Source organism: Pelecanus crispus, chromosome 1 (assembly GCF_030463565.1).
Source record: "Pelecanus crispus isolate bPelCri1 chromosome 1, bPelCri1.pri, whole genome shotgun sequence".
NCBI lineage: Eukaryota > Metazoa > Chordata > Aves > Pelecaniformes > Pelecanidae > Pelecanus > Pelecanus crispus.
The window spans coordinates 31,838,755-31,851,413 of NC_134643.1; the positions used below are offsets into that span (position 1 = coordinate 31,838,755).

Consider the following 12,659-nt stretch of genomic DNA (forward strand, 5'->3'; position numbering starts at 1 on the left):
AAATGTGTGGAATACTTTTTTAGCTTCATATTAAAAAAAATTTGAACAAGCCTGAAACTATTTTTCTTTTTAACTTTTGGAACTGCAAGTGAACTGCAAATGCCTTTAGTCATGCAGCAGTGTGGATAAGTTCTTCATCCAGACTCATCTTAGCTTTGCTTTTTAAGGAAGTGTAATCTTAGTGTGCTACCAGTTTACCAGAAGTGAGTTCAAAGTTACTGGTCTGTTGCGAGGATAGCATGGTCAATGTTTTTTGGCGTGAAAACTGTAATATAAAGCTCTTGTGACTGCATGTCTAGCAGGCTGTGCTTGGAGTCTACTATACAGAACCTAAGTATCAGCAGAAAATCAAAACCTTCTGTTCCTTCACTGACTTTCTTGTATACAAGCAGCAAATAAAAATAATTTTTTAAATAACATGAAAACACTCTACTAAGTTTGCAGAGTTAAATAATTAAATAAATTTTAAAAAGAGGTAAAGTATATAGTAAAGAAAGAAATTTTATGGTGCACATTTGTCTACATTAACCTGTCAAAACTATGGTAGAATAACACTTCTAGTAGTCCTATCTGTTAATATGCATCCAGGAAGTTGAAGTATTCAGGCTGGGCATGCAAGTTCAGCTTTGCTTTCTCATAATACTATGTAATACATGATCCGAATCCACTCAATAAAACATGCTTATAGGAAAATAACTTGAAGTGAAAACATGGTATTGCATTGAGAAGCTTTGGATAATGCTGAAACTTTCAGAAAATTTTACAACTTTTTTTAAACTTCCACAATTCCCTGGGCAAGGTTTACCTAAATTAGTGATAGATATTAACGTAACGCAGGGAGATTTTTTTTCCCCAAAGTGAGTGAATGACATGAATGTTTAAACACAATATGATGTTAAAATTTGATGGGGAATTCAGGTTTTAATACATTAATCTATTTGCAAAGGTACCCTCTTCATTGGTAGTGGGACATTCTACCTGGAAAGTTGTGGAGTGTATTTTTCATGATAAAAGGTATGTTGATTATTGTTTTTGTAAGCAGGTCATTTTTCAGCATCTGCTTTTCAATGATGGTTTGCAAGGAGAATGATTACAGTAGCTTCACGTCAGGGTGGAACATCATGATTGATGCTATATCAAGGAGAACATGGAATCTCCTAATGACTTTAACAGTGTCTATTTCTTTGTGGAATTTCTTTGCATTTTCTTAAAACAACGGGAACGTTACTGATTGTATAACCTTATTCCTGTCTCAGGTCTCCTAGAAACCCTGAACAGAAGATCATTAAACGAGTGATTGCTCTTGAAGGAGACATTATCAAGTAAGTATTTTAAGCCTTATTCTCTGAGTCTTTATAAGAATAGTGTAGCTTTTCAGTGGATTCTAAATCAGTATCCTAGACAACGAGAACTTTCTACTATTTTCTTTCTATCTGTTCTTAACAGGGATGTCAGCATTGTACCTGTCTCCTTTTTAATGAGAGGAGAAATGCTACACAAAACTGCTCACTCTTTCATGAAAGGTACATGGGTGCAAATAATGCTTGTTTCTTAGAATATCTCTGTCACGTATCAAGGCAGGTAATTGTACAGCATTTTTTCGATAAGGTTATAGGGCTGTGCTTTTTCGTTTAGAGAGTCCAGCTGCTGTTTCATACTGTGGCTGGCAAATAAAAGTAGGTTGTTTTTTTTTTTTTTAAGGGGTTGGGGTTTTCTTATTTGTTTCAGATTTTAAATGTATTTTATTTTATTTTTGAGACAAAGAACCCTCATAGGTGACTACCTTCACTGCAGTGTATAGGAATCTGTAGGGAATATGGTGGAAGTGATTTGGAGTAAATTATTCTATTAGAAAAAAAACTGTAGCAAGAGTAGACTCTAGAGTACTTCAAGACTTGGTTTACTCTGACAGACCTTCCTACTGGGGCTGGTTAGAAATAAATTACTAGCAGATGTAAATCAAAAGTTTTTGTGGGAACAGTATTATTTTGATAAAAATGCTTGTTTGAAAGGGTTTGTTTTTCCCAGGTACAGAATAGAATTGGCATAGAGCTGGGAGGGTAAATCTCTAGTTTCCCACACTAAGATATGAATGACCCTGGGAGCTCTCAGCCAATATGGCAGACTGAGACTCAATTCATTTAGATAATGATTCTTGCTCTGGTGTAGTGAATACTTAAGAAGTACTTGGCAGCTGCAGTTCAAATCAAGGAACTTAATACTACTTAATAGCAGAACTGGTGGGCTTTTCGGCACTGTGGAATATGTCTGTGTCTTTTTTTCCCCCCCTTGCATTTGATGTAATTTCTGTTTTACTGAAAAATTCCAAATCATCTAAGTTTGAGAAATGAAAATAAATTCTGACACTTCTGTTGAAGCAAAATGTCTGAAATAACAGACACTAAGAAGATAATGTGATGTCCAAAAACTGTGGACATCTACAGCTAAAACTAGCTATCACTTTAAAACACTAAAACCATAGGAGTAGTGTGTGCTACTGACTGATACCTTTTATAGATCTATGTCCTTAAGAAGGTACTTATTCCTTGACATAGTTAATATTAGTGCTGTAATTCATATAAGTGATGACTGGTATTCATGATTCAGATTTTCTCATTCATTTCTGTAAGCAATGTCAAAAGAGATGGTAATATAAGGCAACTTCAAGTGTTACTTTTCACTGTTCTATATTATTAACATATTTGTCTGAATTTTTGAAACTGAATGTAGTTTTTGATAATGCAAAAGACATTTAATAACTTAAATTACAGCTGTAGGAAATTAATTATGCTGTACATTCAAATACCTTAAGACTCTGAACTTCTCATTAACTTCTGTGGGTGTTTTTGGCCAAATGGACAAAGGTGTGGGGCATAATAGCTGTGAGAGTGTGTACAGAATACTGATGAGCCTGTAGGTTAGTGAATCACTCATGGGTACTGAAGAGTGCACAATGAACCTCATTTGTCTTTGGTAAAACAGGTTAGATTCATTTATTGATAGAAATATTAATCTCAGTAATTCAGATGTGCTTTTTTTCTATTTGAACACATGAAAATTGTCCCAGAGCCTTTTGCTTTAACTATAGAAACTAGGTTTTAGCTAAAGAACAAATTATTAGACTATTATAACTTGTTAAATTTTATTATTGTCCCTTAATTGTGTATGTGTAGGAAATATAAGTAATGCTTGCCACTTTTCATAGCACTAGGGTAAACCAAAAGCTTAGATAATAAGATAAAACAGCAAAGGTGGCAAGATTTTTCTAAAATATGTATTATTTTTGTAATGGTACTGCAAGCAGGTATGTGACGGATATTTGTGACTGAAACAGACAACTCGTAACTGAAAGCATGTATAGAAAACATAAATAGAAGATTTCAACTCCTATTTGATGTCTGAAGACAGTCTTTATTACAAACCAAAAAGAATTGGTTTTGATATCTTATGATTTTATGTCTATATTTTTTATATATTGAATTATTCCTGATCAGCATGCAATGATGCTCTGAATGAAATTAAAAGTAACATGGATCATTCACAAAAATGTATCTGAAAGTATGGGTCTCTTCCCTATTGTTCTGACTCTTTTTTAGTATCGGTGAAACATGATGCAAAACTAATATATACTGACCTTAGAGGAACATTTGAACATCCTTGTTCCTAATATTAAGTCTTTGAAGTGGAGTATATATATCTGCCTGTATGCTAAAAAACCCCACTTCTTTAAGCCTTTTGCTACTCAGTTGATCAATAAAAATTCCTTCTTGCTGAGAAAGCATCCAGTCTCACTGCAGGACAGTTATTTCAGTTCCAGGGTACAGAAAAGTGGGAATCATCAGTTAGATACAGTGGGGTTCTAGCACTCATGGTGCTGTTTGTAGGTACAATGGTTTTGTGGAGAGGTGGTGGTTATAGAGTTGTGTTGTGTTGGACATTTTATCTGCAAGGTCAGTACAATGTACAAAGTCTATCTGTTGCTCTGCAAATTTTGCTTGGTGTCACATGACAGAATTAATTAATACATGCTTTCAATCATGAGTCTTCCAGTTTTCCATTGTGAAGAAAGGTTTGCAAATAATTTGAGTTGGAAGGTATTTTCATTCAGTGCTCTGTGAGATAGGTGATAGATAATATGGTCTGTGAGTCTGTAGTTATGCTTTCACAGATGAATGAATTACCTTTATTTGATCTATTTGGTGCATGACTAGGGATCATTTGCCACAAGAATGCTGTGTTTTCTCATGTTATCAATTAGAATAAGTTAGTTAGCATTTTACTATTTGTTAATTACTGAAAGTAATGAAAGATCAAATAGGCAGAGCCATTAGTACTGTAGGAAAGGTTCCTTATATTTTGACTTGAGTTCAGGTGTTATGACTCCACAGTAGAAAAATCCTGGGTTTCAGTTCTTCATTTCTAAAACCATTAAATAAGATAAAAATTGTGACATTTTGAAAATCATAATGACTGACTTCTAGTTTTTGAAAATGAATGTAGGTGAAAGATCTATAATGGGTCCATTTCAACCTTTCATTTTGTATTTTTCAAGTAGTCAGACATTACAGACTACCTAATACTTCACCTTTTGAAATATGCTTTGAGGGACTGAAAAATGCTACAAACTCACTGAATAAAAATTCTGGCATTTCAATTTTCTGTTCTTGTTTCCAGTCTAGTTTGTAGTCCAGGTGAAGTGAGTTTGGTAGTGTCTTGTAAATCCCTGGAAGCATGTAGTGCACGCTACAAACCTATTACAAACCTAACAGATAATTTAGTTTGGATAAGCTAGTAGAACTTCCTCCTCAAAAAAATTTAAAGAATAGACAGAAAATCACCATTCAGCCCTTGAGAATGAATCTGTAGGTCAGCTTGTATATAGACAATATTGCAAAGTGTAGCTCCCATAGATCAGGTTTTGTTTTGTCTTCCATGGATTCACAGGAGAATTAACTTTAAGTAGGAAGTCATTACAATGGTTCCTGAATACTGTTTAAATGATAATTCTTCCAAAGGAGGCCTTCTTTTAAAAGTCAATAATCTAATTTGTTAAAAATTCATGTTGGTATTATAAAACACTTTGACCAACTTGAAATTAAACTTATTAAAACTCATTTATCTTAAATGCAGTAGTAGAAATTAAAAAATCTATAGTACTCTATCACAGATGAGTTATGGTGTGTTTTCAGTAACACAAATAAATGAAGGTTTATGTGAAGTAAACCAAAACTGGGATTAAATTAGTAACATTTAAAATTAAGTCTGTTCAGTAACTTGCTGAACTAATTTGTTTTCCTTCTGTCTGTCACAGTTGCACAGGTCTGCAGGAGCTTGGTGTGCCAATTCTGTTTCTTTCATATAATTGTTTGCTTCTTAATACTGTACCTGATTTAAGAATGATTTGTGAGCCCCTAGGAAGAGTAATTTTAAAAAGTTTTGTCCAGGTATATTGTTAGGTTATTTAGGAGTCAGTCTTCTGAGGACCAAATGGTTCAGCAAAATGATGTTGCATTTAAGCGTTGCATCTTGCAAAACTGCTCTGAAGATGTGATTAAGGAAATACTCCTTGTTTCTCAAAGCATGACAATGCAGAGATAGATCATTATATTATTAGGCTGTAGGTCTAAACCAAGTTTCCGTAACTTTTCAACTTTTACTACAAGGTCCATCATTAAATAGCAGAAACTATTGCCACAGAATATTAGGAAGGACAGAGATATAACAGGGTTTGAAAAAGGAGTGGAGAATTAATAGAAATAAAGCCCATCAGCAGCTATTAAATGCAGCAATCACAGTATAATGTCATGTATGCCTGTTGTCAAGTTCATGCAGGTTGTTATATTCTTCCAGTCAAAGGTCCCATACTGCCTTAAAATATAACCAAAATCTGGTCATTCCGTCCACTTGTTGGAGAACCCTTTCAGATTCAAACAAACTGTTCACTATTCCATGCAGATGTTTGGTTGCTTTTCTTTTCTTAGAGAGTAGGTGGCATCCAGTATCCGTTCAGTATGAAAAAGACAATCAATGAGTTTTCTTACTGTTTTTTTCCCTGAACTACCTCAATTGCATCAGATACTTGTGGCTGCTATTTGTTTTCACCAAGGATCAAGGATGGTTCTCCAACAAAACAGCTGTCGTCTTGCAGAAACTCTACTACTTGATAGCAACATGTGTTAGATTATACCACAAAATTACTGCCTGCCTCTAGGAAGCAGAGTAGCCTTCTGAAAAACTCTGACTTTGCCAGTGTTGTGGCACAAGAACGTCTCTATTCGTAACAACTTCAGGGCAACTACCTGGCAGGAATTGCATCCAGACCTTTGCCATTTAATTACGCAGAAATAATTTTATGTTCACTAGTGCTGTAATAAGAGTCGTCTTGTTCCCTCTCCACCCACTCCCTCCCCCCCGCCTCCCCCAAACCTGACATACACAAAAAGACCTCTGGTAACTCTTCTGGTGGTGTGGTAAGGTACTGCTTGCAATGGCTCAAAGTTAAAATAGAAAAATGGACTATCAGTAAAAGAAATCAAAAGACTAGGAATCACAGTTGATCATGATACACAGGCTAGGTTTATGGCTGTATCCTATCCCCTTCTTCCTCAAAGTCCATTGTCTTTATCTTTGAGTTGTGAGTATAAATCTGTGAGTGTGAGGATCTACATTGACAAGAGTGCTAGTGGGATCAACAGAAATGAGAACTGATTGTACTCTACAATGACACAGCACTGTCCTCAGAGATTACAAATTTTAGAAGATCATTCTTTTTGCCTAACTAATTGCAGTCTTCAGATTATTCTGTCTTTGTACTTTATGTATCTAAAAGATGTAGTAGCAGTCAAACTACCCCTTAGATGAAAAACTCTTCACCTTCCAAAATATTTTTATTTTGTGGCCATGTGCACAGAATGCATATCTCATAGGATTTATGCAGTTATGTAGTACTTATTGTTAGGTACTGATGGGATTTTTTTTTTTTTTAAGCCAATGAAACTTTCATTAAGTTCCAACTATACTGCTCTTTCATGACTCTTCAGCATTGATCCTTGCAAGTCTCCTAAATAGAGTTTCCATTGATTTTGATTCAATTTCCATGACTGGACTCCATTTCTGTAAATGCAAATGATGGGAATGTATATTGGTACAGCGTCTTTAAGCTATAAAAACTGAAAAAAAAGGGATGAAGATTTTCTGTATCCATAATGAATTTCTAAGGTTCTGTAGATCTTTAGGCCCAGTAATGAAGGTCTGCAAAGCTGAATTTCTAAAATTAGGCATTCTTCATACTCATTATAAAATATGGAGAAATGTTTTTGCTTTTCATTAGATTTTGGTTACCTGATATTTGAGGAAGGTGCATGAAGAGACCAAAAGAATAATAATAGAAAGTTGAATTTCAGCAAAAAAATGCACAAATGTGCTATCTTTTGTTTTCAGAAAATACAGGAGAAAATAATTTTTCACATAGGCAAAAATATGAAAATGCAAAAAAAATGAAAAGACTTAGTTTTCCAGACTAATTTTTTACTTTTTTACCCACATTGGAAAGTGTGAGTGTTAATATTTTAGCAGTATTTATTCATTGATCCATGCAGTAAGGTCTTAATTCCTTTAATATCCATAACATTTCAAAGACATATTTTCTTCTTAAGAGTACAGATAGCAGCAGTAAGATTGCTAAAAGATCGTGTGTATCATCAATACAATTTCTCTGATATTTCTGTTGTTTCATTTGTCAAAATTCACTGAAAACAATGGAGTTACAATGTAGACCCAGTGTGACCTCTGGAACCCTTAATATTAAAGGAAAAAAGACAATGTAATAAGATTCTCTGAGATTGTACAGAATTTGAAGTGTTAGCTTATAGAAAAAAGAAACAACATATCCTATTACCTCTGAAGTGAGGAGGTTTGATTTGGACAACACTAAGAGACAATAAAAGAGAGCACAGAGTTACTGTTCAGACTAAACCCAAAAGTACTAAAAATTGAGTATGCAATTGCAATTGCAATATGTACTCAGCTACTCTCTATTAGTGTGCATCTGAACCAAGACACAAATGACAGCTGCACCTACAGGAAGGAGAAAGGGTTTTTTTTTTAATTATTTCTTCCTTTTTTTATTCTTTTTTTTTTTGTGTGTGTTTAATTAGGGAAGCAGCACTCTAAAATGCAAAAAGCAGCATCTCTTTTAAGATGGCATATCTGTGAACACTATGCATAACGAGTCTCAGTAGCGTTCAAAGACTATTTTAATCTGCCAGAGTAATAAACTGTGGGGAAGTTTTTTAAATGCTCTGTAGGCACCTTGGAGGAACATTTCTCATGGCTTTCAATAAATCCCTGTAGTTATGCAGCCCATGGTTATTATGAAGTATACCCCAGTATAAGCAGGAAGTGTATCTGCAGACACTTATTGCCAGCATTAGCAGTAGCTGTGTGAAGCACCATTCTATCTTGTGCTAATATATATTATAGAATTAAGAGAAGAGAGGCAGACAAGCACTTTATGTCTTTATCATTGAAAACTACAAGAACGGAGTACAGAAATCTGGGAGAGGAGTTGGGAAAAGTACTGTTGAAGTGTCATGGCCTGTCTGGACTGTGCTTACACCAGCACCTGACAGCTTGTAACTTTAGCTGTTTCACCCCACCTTTGGTCAGCTGTAAAGTTCTCTGCAGTGCAAATATCCAGCAGAGTTATGGTCACCAGTTCACTTCTCCTGAGTGGCTTCCATGTGCTTGACACCAAGTAGAGACCAATGTAAGAACAGATAATACCACTACTAAGTAGGTCTTTATTTTCTATGAAATTATTTTCTAGGATGTTGAGGCCTTTTGGTAGGTTTTAAACACAAACATTATGAACCAGGCTGTGATACACACAAATGCCATTTTAGGAAAAGAAAAATATACCATTGTGTCATAGACCACACATAGACTTCTGTGTCCAGTTTTGGGCAGCAAAAACATCGATAATCTGGAACAAGTTAAGCAGAGGGCCCCAAGCTCTCCAGCTGGTCAGGGGCTGCAGCACTTGCTCTGTCAGGAGAGGCTGGGGAAATGGGACTTGTCAGCCTGGAGAAGAGGAGGCTTTGAGGTCACCTAACAGCAAGCCCCTAGTACTTGTGGGGAGGTTAGCAAGAAGGTGGAGCCAGGCATAGTGGTGCAATGGTATAACTTGGAACAAGAGAGGTTCAGACCAGATAGAATAAGAATTTTCTCCCTGGGGATGGTTAGGCTGTGGGGCTGTTTCCAGAGAAGCTGTGGTCTCCATCCTTGGAAGCGTTCAAGAGCTGACTGGATAAAGCCCTCAGCAACCTCACTGGATCATGTATCTAACCCTGGTTTGAGCAGGAGTTTGGACTAGAGACCTCCTGAGGGCCCTTCCAACTTGAACTATCCTATGATTCTATATCTGATACTAATTTTCCAATGTATTATGCCACATTTAGAGGAATGTTATCTTTGTTAGAAGCTTAAACATATGCAGTGTATTCATCTCATTCAAGAGAGAATGTCTTTTGTAGGCATTTTTCTTTAAAGAATCACATTTGATTTCTGTTTCACTGAAAGTTGATTTGCTGCCAAGACATCAGATAGTTAAAAAAGACATGCATACAAGTATGATCATCTCAATGGGAAGCTAAAAAGGTTGTCTTTATGAAGATTTTAAAAAATGTATGCAAATGCACTAACATTTAGAAAATCCTATTAATAAAATGCTTTAATGTATTTAAATTTTCACAAATTATTTCCTTTTTGCTTTCTAAACTACAGATACAAATGTCATTGGTGGTCTGAAATTTGGCACTCAAATCCATACTTAGGAATCAGAATAAAGGATGTGCTTAGTAAAAACAGTCTTTGTCCTGAGCAGTTTAGGACTTCTTTTTCTCAATGTTTAAATGGCTGCTTAAGTAGTTTCTGGATAGAAGTCGATCTCAATGTCAACTCTGATGCTCATCTATATGTATCACATTAAAAGCTCAGTATGACAAGAACAAAGATGGGGCTAGAGGGAAGGAAATAGTATTAAACCCATTTCATAGAAGATGAAGTCAGGATGAAAGATGGTGTTGTAGGCTTGTGCTTACAAAAGAAGTGTGTGGGACAGCCATTAACTGAACTCCCTGGGTTCCTCATCTCAGAAAATGAACAATAAGTTCATGTGTTTGTCAGCAGCAGATTTTTCTAGATGTACTGGAAGGCAAACAAGGTTCAGAACCCAGTAATTCTGTGCACTTTCTTCCTGTAAATCGAAAGGACAATTTTTATTAGCCTGAGCAGTATTAGGATAAGGGATAACGTTATGTTTGCAAATTGAAGGAAAACATGCTGCAACAGAAAAGTCTACTCTGAATAATGTAAACAAGTCTTACTTGTTATTTCATTTTACAGCAGTGCAAAAGTCCACTCTCTATCTTACTTGAACATATTTAAGGTGCTGAGCTCAGCCAGTGACATGGTGAAAGTGTTGTGTATACCTGCCAATAATGAGTAGAAAACTGTCTTGTGAACTAGACTCAGTATGGGGTTGCATTATCTGCATCATTATCCAGGCTTGAGAATCCCAAATGATGAGTTTTGTTTTTTGGGGTTTTTTTTTTGGTTGGTTGGTTGGGTTTTTTTACTGAATTCCTTTGTCTCCTTTGAATGAAGAATTAAGCAGACTTTCTGTTCGTTTCCAATCAAGTAATGCTCAAGTAACTGCAAGTGACTGAGTGGGTGTTTTTTTAAAGTTATTGCTTTTCTCTGTTCTCCTTCCTTTTCTACACACACACACACGCACACACGCTCTCTTCCCTCCTTCCCTCCATTCCCCGCAGCTGGAGATATTGCTCCCTCATGTGATTCATTTAAGCTGACCATGTGCATGATACTACTCCAGTCTAATGAAGAAGATTAATTTCCATCTGCAATGATGTGTAGGGAAACAACAGCAGTTACATGACTTTTGATGCTATATATGAAAAAAAAAGCATAGCTCGCCTCCAAAGTCTTCTTCCTAAACACTCATCTTTCCAATGCTTTCACCTGGGCTCCCTTTTGGAACTGCTGAAGGCAGCTTAAATGAACACCATGTACTTGGCAATGCAATGAGCTGACAGGGACCACATGTCTGCTTACCAACTCCAGCTGAAGTACAGTAACTTCTTAAAATGCACCGACACTGCCATTTGTGATCATCTGAACATACGCTTATAGGATCAGAGTCTCAGCTGGTATGAACCATCTTAGCTCTGTTAAGGGAAATAGGCCAATTTAATCTAAATACAAATTTGGTTAAATTTTTTTGTTTTATAAGAACATATGTAAAGAATACAAAAAATGTCACCTCTTCAAAGATTTATAGTTGATTTTATACATTTTATATTTTTCCTTGTGGAGTAATGGATACAGAATTCTACAATGAACTGATGATGCATTATATCTTTTTTTTTAAATTAGAAGAATAGTGTAAATTTTCCTATTTGTTTGCTTCTTTTCCTCATTAGATTTACAGCCTGAGAAAGTTCTTTAGTGCCAGTGTGTATTTTATAGCACTGTTTGTCACCCATAAGCAATAACTGCCCATGTTTTAATTTGAAAATTTTGAAATTATTGTATTTGCTATTGTGTAAAGCTTGCAAATATATGTTGGCAGAAATATTAATTGTAAATTGCTCATTTAAAAATATTGCCTCCATAGTTTTGCACTGCAAACTGATCTTGAAATGAGGGCCTGAATAGTTCACAGTAGCAGAACTAATAAGGTTTTGAAATTGATCACCCCAGTGGTTATGAGATTCAAATGAGAATAGGAGGGAAAATGACTATTATCTTTTTTCATTATTGTAGAACTGACTACTGTTGACATTCTGCTTCTGTGAAGTAAATTGTGTGATGAAACTGTAGTGTATTTTGGGTATAATGGGTAACAAGTCATTAAGCGGGGTCTCCAGCATCTGTGCATAGGGGAGCCAAAAACATTTTCTGCTTTACTGTAGTCTGTTGGCAGTGATTGCACAAATAATTTCTGCTTGCTGACCATTATGCCACAAGCTCTTTAATATGCAGCCAAAAATATATTATGACAAACTGTATGTCATGTATTTCTAGAACTTCAGGTATGTCCCAGATAGTATTTCTAATGACTAGGTTTCAATTTGTTATATCTAGCAAAAATAAATTACTATTTAAGATATTCAAGGCCAGGTTGGATGGGGCTTTGAGCAACCTGGTCTGGTGGAAGGTGTCCCTGTCCATGGCAGGGGCGTTGGAACTACATGATCTTTAAGGTCCCCTCCAACCCAAACCATTCTATGATTCAATGATTTAATAATTTATTATAGCATGAAGGGGAGCAAGTGACAAATGCTGAAAAAGACTGTGATAGGATTTGCTATAATTGAAAACCAAAGCATAGTGCCCTACTAGAAGAGGCGGGAGTCTAATAAGTGATGGACCTCTAAAAGGGATAGAATAGAATAATGCATAAGGAAATCAATGAACAGATTAGAAATAGGTACGTACCTAAAAAAGAAAGGTGACCTTTAATGTATTTCAGGGGACTGACTTGGTGATTGGCTACATTAATCACAGTTCCACCTCTAGTGCAACTATCTGTGCAAAAAACCCAAAATTGCCTACATGCAACATAGTGGAAATGGATG

General features: G+C 35.6%; 1 protein-coding gene across 2 annotated transcripts in view; it reads left to right on the forward strand.

The window, feature by feature from the left end:
- The window catches only part of IMMP2L (inner mitochondrial membrane peptidase subunit 2), a 477,239-nt gene that overhangs the window by 310,235 nt on the left and 154,345 nt on the right, over nt 1–12,659 (forward strand). For both annotated transcript variants that reach the window (XM_075727618.1, XM_075727619.1), the window contains one exon: nt 1,257–1,322. In XM_075727618.1, coding sequence (XP_075583733.1) covers nt 1,257–1,322 — 66 coding nt within the window. The remainder of the gene's footprint in view (nt 1–1,256; nt 1,323–12,659) is intronic.